Source organism: Varanus komodoensis, unplaced genomic scaffold, assembly GCF_004798865.1.
Source record: "Varanus komodoensis strain SLA01 unplaced genomic scaffold, ASM479886v1 scaffold10, whole genome shotgun sequence".
Taxonomy (NCBI): domain Eukaryota; kingdom Metazoa; phylum Chordata; class Lepidosauria; order Squamata; family Varanidae; genus Varanus; species Varanus komodoensis.
This window is the reverse complement of record NW_025335269.1, coordinates 14,553,749-14,574,966: the sequence shown is the minus strand read 5'-3', so window position 1 is coordinate 14,574,966 and position 21,218 is coordinate 14,553,749. Positions and strand designations below refer to the sequence as shown.

The 21,218-nt window shown below is 38.4% G+C and overlaps 1 protein-coding gene across 4 annotated transcripts in view; it reads right to left on the bottom strand.

Moving 5' to 3' along the window:
• The window catches only part of ELMO1 (engulfment and cell motility 1), a 334,494-nt gene that overhangs the window by 84,037 nt on the left and 229,239 nt on the right, over positions 1-21,218 (bottom strand). For all 4 annotated transcript variants that reach the window (XM_044454468.1, XM_044454459.1, XM_044454476.1 and 1 more), the window contains one exon: positions 19,530-19,666. In XM_044454468.1, the coding sequence (XP_044310403.1) occupies positions 19,530-19,666 (137 nt within the window). The remainder of the gene's footprint in view (positions 1-19,529; positions 19,667-21,218) is intronic.

The window sequence follows — 21,218 nt, the reverse complement described above, 5'->3', positions numbered from 1 at the left end:
TTATCCAGTGACTGAGCAAGAGAAGCTTCAGCAATGTGGTTGTATTACGTGCCTTCACCCATGCCCTTTGAACTTTCTTGTGAATTGGGATGGAATTGGACCTTATCAAAATCTACATGGGTACACATAAAATCACAATTTCTGTTTCTCCTCCTCGATAATGTATTATAAAATTATTTGTGTGTTGTGATGTGCTTGTGGGGAGGGCAAAGATGAAGAATCCTGGAACAGGCTGATGCTATGTTGTCATTCTGTTTTATTAGGCAGTACCCAGTGGATAAAGGAGATGACATGGGCTAGTCTTTAGAATGGCAGCCCAACATTTCCCAAAACATAGCAGGGAGTTTGCTTCCTGATCTCCTGCCAAAAATAAACCTGTGCTCCAATTGCTGGCTGCACTGGGACTTGAAGAGAATCACATACAGACCTTATCCTTTGGCCAGAGCACAGTATTTGTGTCTGGGACAGTCTGGTTTTGTATTGCTGCAATCTGTTTTGAGACACCTTGAAGATCATTCAGTTAAAGGCCAGGCATAGCTCTTCAAAATAAGCACATTGTTCCATGCTCAAAAATAGTGATGAAAAAGGATGGATAGTTGGGTAGAATTAAGTCATGGTCAGAAGATGTTCTTTTGGAGAGCTCTTATAGGAGCATTTTGTTTCATATTATAGACAACTCAGGAGTTTTCCTGATTGCACTCTTTGAAGGGCAATTTTTTTCCTCATAGGTGTGTCTAGCAATCTTCTGTAGCATGCAGCTACTCTCACTTCTTCATCGAACTAGTCCTCTGGTGCAATGCACCGACTTCAGTTATGCTCTGTGTCTGTGGTTTTCTGGACTCGGGAATATGTACGGATGTGTTTTAAGTGCAAATGTTACTGCCTCCAGCAAAGGAACATTGGATTTTCATGATGCTTAGGGATTGTCCAGTCCTAAAATTCTCTCATGCATAGGAAGGTAGAAACCAAAGAAAAAAGTAACAAGCAAACTGTAGTTATGAAAAGGTTCAGAGGAGAGGAACAAGATAAAATTACTCCCAGAAAAAATGTCAAATTGAATACATCTTAAATAATCTAAAGAAACCCCTCAATGTGTTTTTTCAGTGATGAATCTATCAGCTAAGTAACTTATGCAATTAAGTACAACATGAATCTGCATTTTTGAAGCTTCAGCATGTCTTTCCCCAACTCTAATCCAGTAACTGTAAAACCAATGGAAGAAGATGATTTATGTTTTCTCTAAATGTTAAGTGTTTACAGTGTCCTTCAAGCAATTTGGCTATAACATGCCTTACTGTACTCTTACTTTAAAAGTACGATTGCTGAGCAATGGCATTAAACCTATGCTTGAGCACTACCCCAAACCTTCAAAAAGAGCCACTACCACTATAAACTGTTGTAAGTAATAGTTAAATATAATATATGCAAATTGGACTTTGTAAGATGTATTCACAATCTTTACCTGGTTTTAGGCAAAGAATGCACAGAACTTAAATACAATTGACTTAAGTCAGCAGATGGGAGAAATCTACGCGTCTCTCGCTCTGTCCTGCAACTAACCATTTTGATTCTGTTTCTGGGAAGGTAATAAGATGAAATAAAAGTCACTGCTAAAAGAGGAATCCATACCAATTTCTATTTAAATCTGATCTAAAATGTTTGAAGGCAGGGTTAGCCCATTATATTAAGTTATTTCCATAAAATTCAGACCAATGAAAAGCACCTTAAAATTGCATAAAACCACCCCATAGCTAGAATGCATCCCAACTGTTAGAATGCATCCCAACTGTTTTGCCAAGCTGTCACTACTAGGAATTGCCTAGCCTCCCCATATCCCTGAGTCTGATGAAGCTGAAACAAGCACCTGATGAAGCTGGAGTATGATATACAACAGCCCTTACTGACAGCAAATTGAGCTCTTCAATATTCAGGCCCAAACTGTAAATTCATAGGTGACTTTAACTGTAGTGCCGATTTTTTTAAAAAATTAAATCATTCCATGGCTAGAAAGCAACACGACAGTCAGAATCCATGACCCAAAGCTTAGCAATTAAAAGGCTACCCCCTCAATCCGTTTGCTGTTCAGCCATTAATGCAGAGAGATAGACAAGTAAACAAATCCCTTCAAACAAGGTTATAGGAGATGCAGGGATTCTAGCAGTCAAAAAGTATCTGGACATCACTAGTAACTGAAGCTGGCAGATTTATATTCTCTTTGAATTACAGCCCCAGCGTGTTAGCAAAAGCTCAGTGAATGCTTTTGTGCTATGATGATTTTAAATTAGATTTCTTTCCCCAGTGAAGGTGAATGGCAACAGATAGTATTCAATCTAGTGGTGTGCTTAAAATTAAGCATGTATTTCATTTTGGGGGAAGGTTCTTAATTTACAATTCTGAGGACTGTGTTCTTCAGGACCAAATGCTATAACAGTAGTAGTTATGAACACCATACTCAGAATGTCTTATACTTTCCACCACTAGGAGTCTGAAGTTCAGGAGGTGTGTTATTCCTCTGCTTAGAAGGTTGTCTGTGACAGAATGTTGAATGGAAAAGGTACAGATATATAAAGCGAGTAAGTTACTGCTTTGAACAAATGATGTCTCATTTCAAGACTAACAAATGAAGTCTCGTTTCAAGACTAACTACATACTACCATATGTATCAGAGATAAATCATCTTAAATTATTCAGTAATGGCCTGCATATCAACCTTGGCATTAGCATAAGCAAAGTCACTAAGTTATAATGGGTTGGATCCAGATTCTGTCATGCTTATAGTAGACCCATTGAAATTAATAGGACTTTAATTAGTCATAATGCATGTGTCTCATTGATGTTAATGCATCTACTTAAAGCAAGATAAATAAATATGGATTCAACCCATTATATTTCTAGCTATCCCCCAAGATCTGGGTAAAAGCTGAAAGAAGAGCATTTGGAATTTACAAGCAAATGTTAACAAATATTGATCAATATCTTATACAAATTAAATCCGCTTTCTTCCAGAGCGTTGTTGGCATTGTTCACACACAGGTTAAGTGCATAGCCCCACTACAGCTCCAATTCAAACAGTCTGGTCAATGCATGAAAATTCAGCAGCTAATCTGAAATCAAATTCCTATCATGCACTACATTTTTCTCTGACAACATACACTGCAAATACCTTAGTCAAGAAAGTGCATTAAGAATGAAGGTGGGAAAAAGCAACCCTAGGTGAGAGATACACAGTGTGACAACTTGCATCTATATAATTTCAGAGCAAAGAGTTCTGTTCATTAGATTGCCCTGGCACAAATAACTAGAAAGGGTGCTTCGCAAAGCTTTCTGTGTCCTATGTGATCACAGTTAAGTCCCAAAGCTTCTAGCCATATGGAGTCTGAAAAGTAAAAGCAAACTTTCCCTGACCCATGCTATTGCTCAGCTTCATCCTAGCCCTGGCTATTTTCTCTGTGGTATTTGAAGAGACCACAGAGCAACATAGTAAAGCCTTTTACATTAACCTGGGAACTGAACTCACTGGAGCATACTTTAGAGTAACATGAAAAGGACTGTGCTGTTAGTTTGCAAACCCATACCAACACAGAAGTAAGTCCCATGAACTTCGAGGAGATTGGGAAATGTATACTGGAATGCCCTGTAAACTGATAAAGCAGGGAAAGTTCCAGTTTCTAGTTCATGACAGACAGGAGATAAATCTGAATTTCCACATGCACATGTTATCAGGGTTGAAAACAGGTACTACACCTTTTAGGATTGAAATTAATGGAAAATCTTATTTCTGAACTAAAAGATTATCTTTCTAAGTAGTTAAAAAAAGAATGGAATGGTAATTCAGTGTACTAAGAACAGAGATCAGCAAATATAACATTTTTGCTAAGTTGCTGGAATTAACTTTTAAAAACCATAGTAACATCTGTGCCTCAAAGAAGGTCATTTATTTTTAAATGGAAATCACATCAAGGAAACTTCCACTTTTTCATTTTAATTTAATGTGATTTGGAATGAAAGATTAAGTTTTGTAAATGAATTAAATGATTGGAACCAAAGGAATTTAAAGAGTAAACTCCCTTAGTAATGTGCCTGTATCAAGGCAGTGCTAATAGCTAAGAAATGCATATTAGACCTTTGCATATTTAAAGCCATTAAATAAAGCACTATTTTGCTAGGTTTGAAAACAAGCAAAAGCCTTAAAGACTTGCCAGCCTGATGTTCACCCTGATTTCTCTTGCTGAAAGACCATGCTAAAAAATCCAGATATTTACTTACTGAAATCCTGTGGCTCCATCATTTGCGACAACCAATTTTCCTTTGGTACTACAGCAAGAGAATGACTTAATGCTTTTCTGCGGAAGGAACAGTTTTCTTGAACAGCAGATGGCCTCTGCTGAAGCTCTTTAATGAGATCCGTTTTCAGTTCTCCCTGTGAAAACAGAGCCTCTTTGCACACCTTAGCTTGGTGTACAGTTCAAGTCAAAAGGAATAAGCATGTAGCTTTGCTTATGTTTAGAGTGCTGAAGCCCAGTTGTGCTCCGATTGGCAAGCACCTAGCAAACCACAGCCAATCAGTGAGTCTGCTTTTTTCAGGGAAACTCCTGCCTACTTATTTAGCATCTTCAGAGACCATATTTCCTAGGAGGATAGTCTTGCTCCCAGCATCTTAAAGGGGGGGGGGGGAGAAAAAAGCCTTTTTTCTCTGTATATCTCTCACCCATTAGACCTCCTGCTATATTTTAAGGGCTGAGGAATGGTCTAGGGAGGGTTCAGATGCATTCCCAGCTTCCACCTTGTAGGGAAAAGAGGAGGGAGAGCGGCTGAGCTCAACAATTACTGATTCCATCACCATGGAAACTGACTGGATGCAGTGAGCTGGATTTGTGTAGAACATCTGCTGCCAGGCTCATAATCAAATGCAATCTCATCCCCCCCGCCACCGTTTATCTGATTGGGAGTTTACATGCATGCTATGACAGCTAAAACATGAGCTGGAGTGTGCATGTGAGTCAGAAATATCTTTATATAAGTATGCATTTAAGGGCATGCCACTACATACTACTCTCTCTATATATATACATTAAGCAATACACCATGGATGGGTAAAAACTGAACATTCGTTATGATAAAAACTAGAAAACCCCATAGAATTATTTAGAGATATGGGAATCATGGTGTAGACACCAAAGTAAGTCTCAGTGCTTTTATGTATGTATTTAATGTGTCAACTATTTGGATGTTAGGTTGTTATCTTCATTTCTTTACCTCACACTTCCAAGGATCATTCTGTTGACTATTTTACTAGTGAACCTGGGTGGTAAGTGATGATAGTACTGGGAACAAAACAGGGCAACTGAGAAACAAAAATAAGTTATGTGATCTCACCCGATTTTGCACTTTAGCAGCACTGTGCAAACCAAATGTCGTAATCCTGGGAAATTAGTTTTTAAAAAAATATTTCGATCAAGTCCTCCAGTCCAAACATTTGCTTCCAGTTGTGCGTACTAGGGGGAAAGTGCCCACAGAAATCCATGTATTAATTAAAAACTTCATTTTTAGGAAAAATGCTTGTAAAATGTGCATATTAAGCAAAATTGCATGCAAAAACAAAACATGCAAAAACAAAACAGAAATGCACTCAAATATGTGTATTGCTTTTCCAGCAAATGTTGAAAACCAAAAACAATGTTTAATACAAAACAATCTGAAGAATGGGAAAAGTTTCAGAGTTCTGAATGAACTGAATTTAAGACGGGAGAAAAGATGAATACAGAGAAACTGGCGTGAACAGATTTATTCACCCCTAATTTCTATTCAGATGGGACACCAAAGAGCATACATAACGGCAGCATTCTGGCCTGACTCACTCTCACCAGCCTATGGTCATTGCAATGTTCATCTAGCAGCAACCATTCCATCAAGGCTGCCACGGAGGGAGACGTGGGACTACAAGGCAATTTCATCTGCTCTCCAGGGAGAACAGGTGCATCAGGCTCTTCCCTCAACTGTCATCTGGCAGGAGCTCAAGCACAGGAGAAATGGAACTGTGGGACCACTCTTCTCAGTTCTGCTGGGAAGCCAGTGCCTTCAGGATCCACCTCTCCCTAACTGCTTCTGTTCAAGCTGATTGTTACAGCATGTAATTTCCACGCAGTTTTCTGTCTCCCACCCTCCACTACAGTCAGTTAACATTCTGTGGTCATTTGTTTGTTTAGTCTTCAGAGATTTCCTTTCATTTAGGGATTTTTTGCTAAACATGGTTTATTCTGCAAACCTTGGTATTCTCTTGAAACTTCCCTTGTGAGTATGCAGTGGCATTTTTGAAAATCAGCAATAAAAGGGGGTTGTAGGGTCTCAAAGGCAATCGCTGTGGGTCCTCACTTTGAAAAGAAGCGTTCCTGTTCAAGGTTCAGCCAGCCAGGCTTATCTTCTAAGTGCTAAGAACCTGAAGTAGGAAGTATGGGAAGCAGGGGGAGGCAGACAGGAGTATCTCCCTGGACTGGCAACTGGCTCCCACATACAGCCACTTCCTGATTCTGATCTAGGGTGATGGTGGACTGAGAAGGTAGGCAAAGGGCTGAGAAGGATATTGAAGGTACATGGGTCTGCAGAGGCAGCTAAGCAAAGGAGCAACCTAGACTGTCTAGGTATGCCATGGAAGCTGGAAAGGGAAAGACTCAGGTTGTTTCTGGCCCTGGACAACTATTTCTCAACCCTAGATGTCTGCTAGAAAGGTAGCTGGTAGCCAGACAGATCCCAAGCCACACATGGAATACAGGGTGCCCTGTAGGGGGATGGTGGACTTACTCTGTTTGCTTAAGTTTGAGTGCCCCAAAACAGCTGTTCCTGTCTCTGTCTCTAGCTTTCCTTCTCCACCTCTATTCTGTGTCTTGCTTCTGCTCCCATTTCCTTTTCCTCACCTCTTCTTTGACCTACTGCCTTTTCTTCCCCTCCTCCTTTATGTTCATCTCTTCCATGTCCTTCTTCCTAGTTCCTCTATACCTTCCCCATCTCTTCCTAACCATTCTCTCTCTCCTCTTGCTTTGTTCCCCCTCCCTGTATACTTAGCCAAAAGTCATCACACTTACTTGGCAAAAATGTCGAAAAAGTAGCTCATGCTTTGAGCAGGCAACTGCGTAGAGCAGCCTCCTGCTCACCATTTCACTCTCTCTTCCACCCTCTTCCTGCCCAACACCCTCATGAAAGCATACACATGCAGTTTTCCCCTTTTCAGTTTTTAGCTGTTGGTTTATTCCCCTTTTTGAATTTTTTGCACACCTTAGGTTCTGCCAAATCCGTTTGTACTTTCCTGGTGCATGGGTGTTGTTGTTTTGGCTTACATAAGGAATGACACTCTTTTCTGAAGACTAGAAACAGAGGAAATGAGTCATCACACAACCCCTTTAAGGCACAGGGACATTACAATAGCTGTTGGAATGTGCTATTGAAATGATAAGAATGATGGCCATCAATTTCTCCCTTCCTCAGCAGGCTAGCATAGTTGACACCACTTAGAGTGCTTCATCTCTCCTCCTTACCCTCCATTAGAATTTCATTGCCAACTTTTTCTGTGTATCCTTTAGAAAATTACATGTGACTGTTGACACTGTTCTTTCTAGTAGGAAGGACCAGCTGTTGAATAGCAGTCCCTGAACTTCCTTCTTCAAGAAACCTATTTCAGATTCAGCCCACACACCAGGTCCAGTTCTCAGATTCTGTCTATGTTCTGGCTCATGTTTCCTAAGGCTGTTGCATCTGCTCAGTGCTTCCTTCCATTTCACAAGTCTCTCAGGAACTGATCTCCCAAGTGCCTCTCAAAAGCATTCACATGCTAGCGGTGCTACCTATTCTGTGGATGACACAAGACTGACATCTCAGTAGCAATTCATCATAGAACACTGTTCCCCTTGGCCTTCATTTCCTTCAAAACCTCAGTAAAAGGATTCAAGAGAGATAAACAGGTCATTTCTTTCTACCTGTTTGCTAAAGAACATCCATAGCCACTTGCCCCATTGAACTTTTTCAGAAGAAATTACTTTTCTTTACTGAAAAAAATGTACTAAATTTCTAAAATTAGGTACAAAGTAAGAATTGGCTAGGGAGGTACATATTTTGTTTATTCCTTGTAGGCTGTCAGGCATCTTACATCATCCTGTTGTCTACTCACTGATGGAATTGGAATTATTTTTAAGGATGCATGTATACCGTACCAGTCTAAACAGTCTCTTCAGCACACTTGCACCAATGTCCATTTGTACTATCTCCCTTCCAATAAAATAGATGGTCTACAAGTTTGTTGAATCTCTGTAACACAGAAAAGCTGGTCTGCTGAGGAATATATATGTTAAATTTGCAGAAATCTGAGCTTATATGTGCAACACTACTTGAAGTAACTCATTTAAACCACCACCTTTTAGCACTAGCAATCTTTAAAAGGCATGAAAAAAATCAAGTACTTGCAGAAACTCACTAACACAATCCATCTGCAAAGAACTTCCTCACTGTTGGGTTGCTTTTTTCAGACATGCACTAAGTATACAGTGGTGAAGCCAGAGCAATAAAAGCAGCTATTGTTAACTAGCGCATAAATCAAAAGCATATCAAAATCAGTAAGAAGAAATCAATATTGCTGGGTATCAAGAGTCTTTTGCTTTTATATATGGTCTTCTGCACATCCGATTCAATTCAGGACAGAAACTGCTTTAGCCAAACTGGCAAATGCTTGCCTGTTCTCTTGGAAAGAGACAGAAGGAGATGACCAAGTTGATTTTCCTTAGACCTCTCAGCAGCACTCAATACAATTGATCTTGATATCCACCTGAATCAACTGCAGGAATGGGGAACACTGTTTAGCTGTTTCTCTGCTCCTGGTATAGATAACTCCAAAGGTGGTTCTCAGTTATTACTGTTCAGCTACTTTGCAGATGCTCCTTTATATGTTCTTATATCCTAGTCTAGCCTTCAACATTTTCAATGGAAGGTATTGTCCAGCAATGTTGGAGATGGAATTTAGGAAAGATGTATCATCAGTATTTCATTTCTTCTTTTCCTAAGACCAAGGCATCACACTCTGGTGTTTGAATTCCTGGCTAATGGTGGATAAACTTCATCCAAATAAGGTGAAGCTGCTTATAGGAAAAGGCTGAGAAAACCAGGGGGTTATGGGTATACCCCTCTAAAATACAATCACACTTCCTTGGAGGAACAAAGGAGTCAAATGGACCTGCATTTGCTCCTGGAGTCCCAGGTGGCAGCTATGTCCAGGAGCAATTCGTATCATTTCAGCTACTATGTAAGATGCATCCTTTTCTAGGTAACATAGATATAACCTAGCTAAGGCTTTCCTGTTTCTCAGGCATCCAAGTTGTAAGCTGCTGCTTTAGACATTCTGGTGATTCCTGCTTTTATCATATTCTTATGCTCTGATGGTTTTATTGCTGACCCTGTTATTTTAATTACACTACAATTTTATTAAATTTAATTGCAGTTAGTCACTTGACAGCCATTGATCAAAAACCAGATGTAAACAGAAAAACAAACAAATATGATTAACACTTAGCAGATATTTCTATTTGTTCATTTTACCTGGACAAGTCAAATGGTTGCAATATTCCACTGTACCAAAACCCTTTTTTTTCTTTTTCTGGTTTTGCCATCACATCTCAATAGATATATGCCCAAACATTACCTGACTTCCAACTTTCTGTGAATGATTTACCACTGCCAAATATTTACACAGAAGACACATTAGTTTCAGGAAGACAAAGCTATGATAATAAATGTGTGTGGTTGTGAAATTAAACTTCCAGGTAACCACTGCCTCTTTCCAATGGAAAGCAAGAAGGCATTAAGGGATTTGGCCATGAGAGAATTATTGCTGCATTGCTCAGGTAATATTAAAGAACAGTATGTCTGAGGTATATGGGTGGGCTACTTTGCCCTTAGGCATGAAGCTGAACTCCATGGCCTTTGGTTCTTTCCAGTTCTATGATTCTATGAAAAGCTGCATTTCAGCAGCAACACATTAAATCTATTCAAGGTAACAGAGAGATATTAAAACTTCAGAACACAGTGAATTCTGCATTATAACAAAAGGATACCGAAAGGATCCCTTTCCCTTGCTCAGGCAACCACACTATCTAGATTGCATTTACTTAAAATGAAACAGCAAGAGCACTGGGAACAATCATCCTTTGGCAAAGAGGAGGTATTAAAAAATCTCATTGTCAACTGTATCATTCATTGTGATAACCTTATTTCCACTGAAACAAAACCTCTGGAACATCCCCCCCCCACCCCCGGCTCCCCTTCAACTATAATGAGGTCTATGGTCTGGGGAGCTTTCAAACTGAATTCCATGCATTGTGATTCACAAAATGAAACACTGGTATTATATGCGTACTGACATGTATATCAGCAGGAATTCATGCAGCAAAAAGCCATATGCCACACACTGCTAATTTAGCAAATGTATGAATATATGAAACAAAACCACCCTTCACCTCATTGATGGTATAATCTCCATCAACACTTTAAGCATACAATGACTTACTCTCCCAATACATTAAATTATTCAAGTTGCAATGAGAACTCAAGCCAGACTTCACTTGCTGACAAATCAGCCTTGCTTAAAATACTGTTTTCACATGCATGGCTGGTTTACCAGAAGAAACTAATGTTTTCCTCCATTGACTTTCAGCAAACTTGTTCTTTATGGTATCATCCCCTAGATAGTATACCTGTAATCAATGTTTAGCTCATTTTGCAATCACAATGACTTTTTTCTCTGTCTGGATTGAATATAGAAGTAGAAAAGCAGTGGTCTTGATCTCACTTTAGGATACTACAAAATGTCTATCAGAAAAAGGACCTCAGCACTGAGATAATTCCACTACATCTGAACTCTGCTGCAACTAACTAAAAAGCATCACCAGAATATTATGTCAACTTCCAGAGGTGATGTCTGCATTCCAGATAAGGTTATTTGTGCTACAAAGATGTTCTGTCTCAAAGGTAAAGTTCCATGCAATGGTAAAGTAAGATTTTCTATTTGCCATGTACTCAGTGCCTCCTTTTCATAGTGGGAAATTAATTTATTATTAAATTGAGATAAAATCCTACTCAGGGGTTGATCTTCCAAAGCAACAAAATCTATATGGATTCAAAGGTCATAGTCACTCATTATCTTCCACATAGTTATCTAAAACTGGAGGAAGACTTAGCATATGAATGCCAGTACCCACTAGTACAAGGAGCAAATGAGGAGCTGAATCATAGCATTTATTTAGATGAATGCAGTAATATCCTGGCCATCAAGCTGAACCCCAGTATTCTTTCCAAGGACAAACTGAATGGTTGGGGGATACTGTATTCAAACAAACACAACACAGGTACTCCCATTTATGTCTTCCTTCACAGTAAGCCGAAGGGACACGCAAGAATGGACAGTCCTACAGGGGAGAAACAGTGTGGACTGGTGGTTGGAGTGTTGGACTGGGGACCTGGGTTCCAGTTCACACTCATCCATGAAGCTTGCTAGATTACTTTTGACCAGTCACTTTCAGCCCAACCTACCTCACAGGTTGTTACTGTGGGGATAAAATGGAGCTAGGCAAGCTGCCTTGGGTTCCTCGGAGAGGGAAAAAGGTGGGATAGAAATGCAATGTGGTGGTGGTGGTGGTGGTAGAGCTTTCTTCCTGGAAAGTAACAAGTGAACAGATTCAGGTATATGAGTGCTCAGAAATAGACTAATATATGGAAGCACAGCTTTTATGTATAAATAGCCAACAAAAAACCATTGCTATATTTTCAGCATGCTAAAAAGGGACCACTTCTGGCAGAAAATGAAACAAATACAAGATGTTCCTTAAATTAATATAATTGCTGCAAAATATGCTGAACAGCATGGCTTAAAGCTCCGAAACCCTTTCAAAGAAATGGATTCTAATGAAGTAGACCTGATAACCCTCAGTGCACCCAATTATTGTCTCTTAACAGGTTTTCACTATAGCAGAATACCACTTTTTTCAATTAGAAACCTCTCTCATTTTACATAAACTCTGTAGCAGACTGCTGTAAAATAGAATTGCCAATTCTTTGATTAGAATTACCAAAGAAAATGTTTTACTTATATTCATATAATACCTAATTAATATAACAATATATTTTGAGGAATTATTTGTTTGTAAGACTATGCTGTTGGAGGCTGATGATGTGGAATTTAATTTGCACTAGGATTACTCAAGAATGGCAAAATTTACTCTAAAATTATTTTATTTAGCAGGACCTCTCTTTGTTAGACCTATGAAAGTCATATGAAAGTCAGCTGTGATCAACACAAAGGCAAAAAAAAAAAAATCACCTTCACTGGCAATTCCTTCCATTCTTCTACAACTACTACTACTACTACTACTAATACTATTTTACATTACATTTACATCTGGCTTTCCCCCCTCTTATGTGAAACCCAAGGTGGCTTACATTGTCCTCTGCATTTTATCTGTGGTAACACAGGTTAGTTTTAGAAGGTCCACAGCTAAACAATTACATTTAACTAGTTTGCAAATTTGCAAAAAGCCAACAAGGAAACATAACTACACTTGTTAACATTTTTGAACGTTCTCACCACCAGCACCAAGGAAAAAGTTTCAGGATCAGTCTTCCTCAATATGGTGCCTTCCAGATGTTTTGGACTACAAATTCTATTACCCTATCATTGTTCCTGACTGTGTCTGATAGTGGTTGTAGTCCACTATCCAAAAAACACAACATTGGGAAAGGCTGATAGATATCATGATTGATTTCTTGAGTTACAGTGCATCCTTCAACTAACAGGCTAACTTGAAGGTTTGTGTTTTGGCATTACTTGCTTTTCTTGGAATAAATGTGCTATGGCCATAATTTAGGCTTGGAATTTTATGGTGTTGAAAAATACAATTGCAACCGATACTCAAATGTGTGCATCCATTAAAAATATTTCATACTACAAAACTATGAAGTTATGTCTCTTTAGAAGCTTCAGATAAATGCACTTCTATTTAATTAGACACAGAAAAATCTGTTCTAAAAGAATGCTTTCTACTCAATGTTTTAAAATGTGAAAAATTATGCTACAAATATTATCCAACTACAGGTCTTTGTCACTTGTACAGCCATTCCAAACAGCAAAAAAGATATGTGTGGGAGTACAAATTTGAACCTGTGGGGAGAATCACAGAATCTGTTAACAAAATATGATTAAGGTCTCAGATCAATATCAAGAAACTTGCTTTTCCCCTCCAGGAAGAATTACTGGGCCACCCAATTGACCCATCCTTTTATCCTCCCCTTTGGAAGTAAAATAATAACAATCACGATAAAAGTAAAAATGAGAAAAAAAAAGTACTGTGGATTCAATCTCCTGGAAAACTCACCCCGCTAACATGAAGACTCATAATTTTACCCTATTCCCAAGTTTTTCAGACAGGCTGGTATAGATGAAATCTTTCTTAGATGAATTTTTTCCCATGCATTTGACCTAGCAACATTACTTCACCTTGTGGGCATATAGTCAGAAAAAATTGTTCTAAATTTCAGATCTAACAGGAATTAGAAGTCAACTGCAGCTGTTACCACCTGCCTTTGCCCCTCAATAGCCCTGGCTCTGCCAGTAGATAGGGTTCTTGAATTGAAAAAATTGTTCTACATATGCAAGGAATTGCAGGGTTTTCAGCTACGCTTGCTGCCTTAAATTCTTCATGGGTCATTATATATTGACGAAGAACTCTGCATTCACCCATGTGTATCAAATATCTATCTTGCTTTGATTTATAGCATCCCTAACTGGAGAACACCCTGTTTCTTGTCTTCTTCCCATACTAGCTTTTGATTTACCCTATACATGTGTAAAGGAAGCCTAATACTGAAGAGAGGCATCCCTCGGGGTGGGGGTGGGTGGGGAGCATCGGCCTCTCTGAATATTGTGTTTGGATGTTGTGACAGTCTTCAGCTATACTTATGTTCAGATCTCTGAGGGGCAGAACATTCACCCACCATTTACAGTACAGTACACGGACTGTTTCCTATGAACTTGTTAGCTCTTGCTATGCTTTTGAAATTAGGATAGCAGCTTCCCGATGGGATATTTAAAAAATAATTATACAGTTCAGATTTGCAAACAATGAATGCCTGTTGAAAGAACAGTACTGCCCCCTTAGCCACCCGTGAGTTTGCTGTGGTGACTTCCAAGTTGTAGACTTTGCTTCTCTTGAACATGTGTGCTTTACAGACTTCCTTTTAATTAGCATATGAGATACATCACTCTTCCCATGCTGATATACTATGGGACACCATTCTTCCAGGGAAATAGCATAAATATTATTCATTTGATAAATCCAGCTTTTGGGTAATTAGTTATTTACTGTGAGCAATTATTCATCCCTGAGAATGACTACAAAGAGGAGCCACTGGGGGAAGGCAGCCAAACAGCGTGCCCAAGACTTCATAAAGCAAAGGGGAGCGTTCTTTATCTTTATATCCAGGCTTTTTGCATGTTCAGTTACCTTGTCAGGAAAGATAAACTATTAATGATGCAAGCAATAAACCCTTATTTTTAAACACCTTAGCATTCTCTCTGACTTTTAATTACAACAATATATAGGAAAGATATATCTGCTTAAAATGCTAAATATACATGACCTGATTATGTACTGATGTAGAGCAGACTTTCTTTCTTTCTTTCTTTCTTTCTTTCTTTCTTTCTTTCTTTCTTTTTAAAGTATAGTACCTTCATTGTATGGTATCCATAATTACCTAAAAATAAGCAGACGTAATGGACAGACACTGAAGACTCAGTGCAAGAGTCACAGATGCCAACCATTATGCAACCATGGTATTGTTGAAAAGTGATCCTTTTACAATGACTGCAGAGTTTTATTCAATTAATTAAATAATTTACCATATTATAATGGTGCCATCAGTTAATTGGGTAGCAGATTATTATTATTTATTTTTAATACAGATCTTTAAACAGGTGACAAGTGTCATCTTAAAGAAAGCATTCTTTTCCACACTAGAGAAATGGCTCTTTTAATAAGATGAAGCCAGCAACAAAATCTTTATGCAACATCTCAGAATCTTTGCTTCAGAAGGATGGGGTTGAACTCAGACTAAGTTAGTCATGCTGTTAATTACGAGTACTGTCAATCCCCTTGCTTTCAATGGGAGCTAACTACAACTAATTTTGGGATATAACGTTTTCTTTTTAACCATGTGCAAGTTTAGATCAATAGTTTAATAACAAAATTCTATGCTTGCTTATTCAATCAAGAGTAAGTCTCATAAGTTCTGGGGGATTTACTCCCAGGCAACTGGGTACAGTACAGGAACCTGACTAAAAATCATATGATTAATATGGGTATTTTAAAAAATGTGTTGTAATACATTTTGAGGCTATATGTTGCCATGATTTGGTATCTTATCATAATTTATTTCTGTTCCATTCCAATTATTAATACTTACAATTCTCCTATAAGAGTGATCTTAGGATGTAAGTGCCATGCTCAGAACAACTGTTGCATGGTCTGGCTAATTATGGGGGAAGAGAAGTATGTGGAAAATAATTGTTTTCTGTGTCCTCCTTACCATCATCTAAAAAACAAGCTCTTGCAGCTTGTGCATTTCCCTGCCATTAAATAGGAAATACAATGGAGATTAAGAAATTGCTTCAAATACTTTGTTTAAATATTGTAAGCCGTCCTGAGATCTTGTATAATAGGATGGCATACAAAAGGTTTTAATAAATAATAATAAATATATAAATAAATTCTTCCATTATTGTAGGGGGTTTTTTAAGCTTCCCGTGTCTGCTAAAATATGAACATGTAAGCCATGTTCACACTGTGTCAAACTATTCAGAGCAATGGCCCTCAGCACAGAGGTCTGTAGAGACGGACTGGCACAAAGAGGGAGCCAGAGAGAATGCTGAATAATCCTTAAATGCTGTATTTTTCACTCTGGTTTTCCTCACTAGCGTGGGCAAACACCAGCAGATAATCCTAAAGATATGTCATCCTCAAGAAATGTTTCTCCACTTCTGATTTAAAGTATGCATTGCAGACAGAGGGTCAGCCTCTGTCACATCATTATAGAGTTGAATACAACAGCCAGTATATTTGGCCGTACCTGGCTTTAGGCAATGATATGGAGGGGGGGGGGCATTTTGGAGGGAAATAATGAGCTTCTACAGACCCTTCATCTGATTGCTGCTTCTCAGGATATCCTGAAATTGGCTCTGCTGGGTATATCTCAGTTAAAGCAAACCATTCATCCTTGGTACTTTCTGCCTTCCTATTTTTGAGATAGCTTGAATCAATTTTGTCTGACAGTATGTGATAATATTACATTTGTAACACTGAAATTACATAAAAATGTGGACATTTCCTTTGAAAATGTACTATATATTATCAAAATTGGTTACAGAAAAATTAGATACCTTTTGAAAAGCAACCAAGTACTGTATAACAGCATTTCACTGCAGTACTAGCCTTGTCTTACAGAAGCCTATTTTCATCTCCTCTTTTGTAACTTGTACAGAGAAGACAGTTTGATACTATATAGAAATTTTTATCTTAGCAGAACTAATGCTAGTTCACTCTTTGAGGCCAAACAAGCAAAGTGTTCTGCTATCTTAGAATGTGAACAACTGTGCAGTGACCATTGTCGAATCAGCCGGATCCAGAGCAGATATAACTGTGCAGCTTGAAAGATTGTTTCCGATTATTTAGCTATAAGAGTCTATTCACATGCCAGTGAATTGTATAACTGCATACACCAAGGATGAGGAGCACTGGGTAACCAACTGTGCCCCAGTGCTAGTACAAATGACGTTGCACTAGTGAAAACCAATGCCTGTGCAGCATAACTAGCTTTTGCTAAGGCAATGAGCAATACAGCAGTTGCTGCTGAAATCTAGGATGCTGGGGCACAGTTTTAAATACAAAGTTTATAAACTTCACATGCATAGCACCTTCTATGAAACCAGCATGGGAAATAAGTCCTTAGGTTAGTTTTCAATTCACAATTAAAAACAGAAAAAATACTTTTAAAGTTTAATCTTTATGTGTTTAGAGAATCAAGTGCATTTTCATTCTTCTGTAATACCTACATTATGTGAATAATTCATGCATCCAAGTATGGCATCATAAAACTGAAGCAGTCCAAAAGAACTAAATTAATGCACTCTGCTGCTAGCATTGAGAAGACAAGCAAGAAGTACACCAAGAATGTATAGCTAAGAAAAAAGGAAGTTACATGCCTCTTCCCAGAACATCTTACTGTCATAGCCACAGCTGAGATTTAATGAAGACAATATTTCTTTAAAGTGTCTTTATATGGCAGTTATTAAAAGAGAGAGAGAGAGAATAACAAATTCTAGCTATTTCTTACCACAGATAAAGTGGTTCAAAGGACAAGACAAATTTTAGAGAAATTTGACACACCAATTCATTACGGCACTAGGAATATAGGGTGGTTGTTGGTATTTTTTTTTAAGTTGGACTAATGGGGAAGTTGACAGACAAACCAATGAAAAACTACAACTTCCTTTCCAGCAGAGAAAGCATAAATATTCACAGAAATTCGAGCAGAATGAAAAGCTCCTGCTACTTCTAGATTAGAATATACAATTGCATTCGATTAATGAAAATTTAAATTAAAGAGTTCTTCCTGCTTAAGATTAAAGACAAAACTGGTTGAGTAGCTTTCAGGAATATATTTGGGTCCCAGGAGCCAAAATCCAATATGCTGTAATTGCAATAGAATCTGATATGGCGTTATCGCTCTCCCTCCCTCTTTCCTTCCATTCTCCCCTCTCAAGAACACAGTCCATTAATTGGAATAAGGGAAATACATCATAGTTACAATAAGGCTGCTGAAACAAATAGCCTCCTGCCCCCAGTCATAAGGACTGGAAGGATGAAAGCAAAAATCCTTATGCTGCCAGCATACTACAAACTCTAAAATGTGAAAGAAAATGACTGAGGTTCACATTGTTTGCTTGCAAAACCCCAGTTTTGCAACCAGGACTTGACAGACCTTCAAAGTCTGTATCTGGGGAACAGATGCATAAACATTTTAAGCATAAGGGGCTACCCAAAAATGATACCGACATAAATGTCTTGCAGACACTTCAGAACGTGCAGCCCATCAAATGTTTTAACTACCATTGTTCATTTAATTGCCTTTTCAATGCCAAACCTAGAGCAAATGATCAGGAGTCAGACAACAGAGACAAATGGCAGATTTAGCTAGCAGGCAGATTTATCAGCCAAGTATATGTGGTTTGCCACTGATAATGTCCACCAAAACTAGTAGTCAGTTCCATGCATCTGAGGGCCTTTGGGCAAGACACCTTCAATAAGTCCCCTCCTCCGTAAGTCTACCTTCTCACCCCCATTGTCACCAGCTGTTCTTGCTGCTCATCCTCATCAGTGCTTCCATTTGTTTGCTTGCCAGGGAGAGCCACTGAGCAAGAACGCAACGGCATCTCCTGCTCCTCCCCCTCCCCCTCCTTGTCATCCATATCATTGTCTTGGTCAGAGCAAGAAGCAGATGAATAAGCATGGTAAAATGGTAAACAAGAGGGACATGTCCAGAGGCTGCCATTGGTGTCTCCTTTATGCCAGCTCTCACTACTAGTTGTAACAACAAGGTTTAGGCCAAAACCAAAATCACTATCTAGGTTTGGAACTGCAAAAGGGCACTCTTCATTGGACCTTGCAAAACTCTTCCAAGAGTTCAGTTGCTGAAAACTTCTAAATATTTAAACTGATACATAATTTTGTCTACTTAAAGTCTAAACATGCCAACCATTCAACCAATGCGATAGAAGAAAAATGGCACACAAAAAAGTGTCTGTTCTGATCAGTTATTTTGTACTTCAAAAACAATATGAGCAATGTAGAATTCTGGTTCCCCTTCAAGATATATTTTGGCACATTTCCTCCAGACCGTGGGGTAAAATTCAAGACTCATTGTTGCTATACATGCAGTAGCTCTTTGTTTACTAAAAGGCAATTCAAACTATTGTGATGACACATTGTACATTACATCCACTGGAATGTACTACCTCAGTGACATAAGTCATAGGAGATCACATTTCTTTTGATAGGACTCTTGTAGCATTAACAGGTGTAGAGCTACTGTCTCAAAGTGAAAGTTGGAAGCCTCCCTATATGCACATTTTCCATATGCAGGAAGATGTTGATGTGGGGAGTCTTTCAAATAAATGGCACAATCTCATAAAAGAACATAAAGTTGGATTCAAGGATCTATTTTCCATGAAAGCAAGAATTCTGCTTGCAAAAATTCCTCCCCACAGCAGGAGGGGTGGGAAAGTCCACTTTCACTAGCAGTTGATCCCTGATTGAGATCTGACTCTATAGCATTCTGATCAAACATATGAATCACCTTCAAAGATACCCCAGAGACATGTACAACACATAAACCAGAGGGAGGGAGGGGTTATATGTTTCAGGATCTCCCCTCCCCAGTAATCTTGCCTTGTTGAAATCTTCAGACGTTGCTCTCATCTCCTTCCATGTCTTATTCAACAGCTGGATGCAAATACAGAAGAACTCTTCAAATGACCTATCGTGTGTGAAGAACATTGGGTGGAAATCATTGCAGGTCTCACTGGCTAAAAAGAAATAAGGAAAGAATAAAATTTAATAAACCATTGACAAAAAGATCCTACTAGGGGAAAAAATCAGCAACAGTGTGATTAATTGGATTGGGATAATAAGAGAGTCAAAAGACAAACAGATCAAACTGTCACATCTCCAGAAAACAAGAAACAATGGCTTCATTTTATTCTGTATTAGAATAGAATCTTATTCATTTACAGTTATAATGCTGCCTCTTTTCCATAATGAAAACCAAGGAAATACATAGGGATTCCCAGGAGGTCTCTCATTCAGTCCCTTTATTTAGCTTAAGGAAGTTTGCTGCTTCATGTGTGAGAAGAGAATTCACTGGAATCATCTTACTGTTAACCCTTATTCAACTAGCTTGAATAAAGATTGCCATTTTCAGAATGACTAATCACCCAAAGCAAGAGTCTGGTTGAATAGCTAGCTAGCTGGCTATGCACCTGGTCACAGCTCTTCAGGTATAGATATCAGAGCCGAGTGGGGCAGAGCAGCATGCTCAGTCTCCTGCCACCTCCATCAACCTCCCGCAGGACTGAGCAGCACTTTCTTCTTCACTGAGAAACAATTCTCTTTGCAAAATTAAGCACTGTTTTAACATGGCAGCTAAGAAAGAGACAGGAAAGTGAAGACTGGGAGAATGTACAATTAATCAAAGAGGATGTTAAGGATTTATTTGCTAAGGAGATCCAAAATTGTGAGCAAAGGAGAGAAGAGAAAGTCACACAAAGAAATAAAGAAGATGGTGGTAAAAATAATAGAACTTAAGTTTTAAACAAGGAGAAAAAAGAATATGAACATTAATTCAGGAAAAATAAAAGAAACTGGGGGAAAGGAAAACACTGGATATAAACTCTTTTTATTTTATCATAAAGATTATGATACATAATTAAATGAATTGCAACAGCAGGAAGAAATTTGTAGTAAGATGAGAGCTATTAATGAAAAAATGTACAGTGGCTATTCAAGAAGTAACTACAGAGCAACTTATTCAGTTAGGAATAGTTAGATACTCAGATAAGAAAGTGTAATGTGAAACTAAAAGGAATTCCAGGGGAAATTGAAGGGGACAATTTAGTAAACGATTTAGAAGAATTCTTCAGGGAGATTCTGGAATGTGAAACAAGTACAGAAATGGTTCATATAATACACTTGAGCTCAACCTGTAGGGAAAAAAAGATAGTGATATCTTTCTTAAAATTGTAATTTTTACATTTTAACTTATAAATTCAACAAAAGGCATTATGATCTATTACTTGATTTAAAAGATGCATGCAGCTAAACTTAAGTCCTCTCAGTTATACATCCATAGATAAAGGAGGGAAATGGAAAGTCACATTTCTTGATTCTTTGTTTAATAGAGGGGAATAATAGGCATGTGTCTGCTGCCACTTCAGACTCTGAAAAACTCTACTCAGCCAGTGCAAAACATGCATAGTAAAGTACAGGCACCTACACATTTACCAAGGTTCCCTACTGTGCCATTAATCTGAACACTGCATACAACTGACAGCTGCTGTTAAAGTAACAGCAAAGCAACTT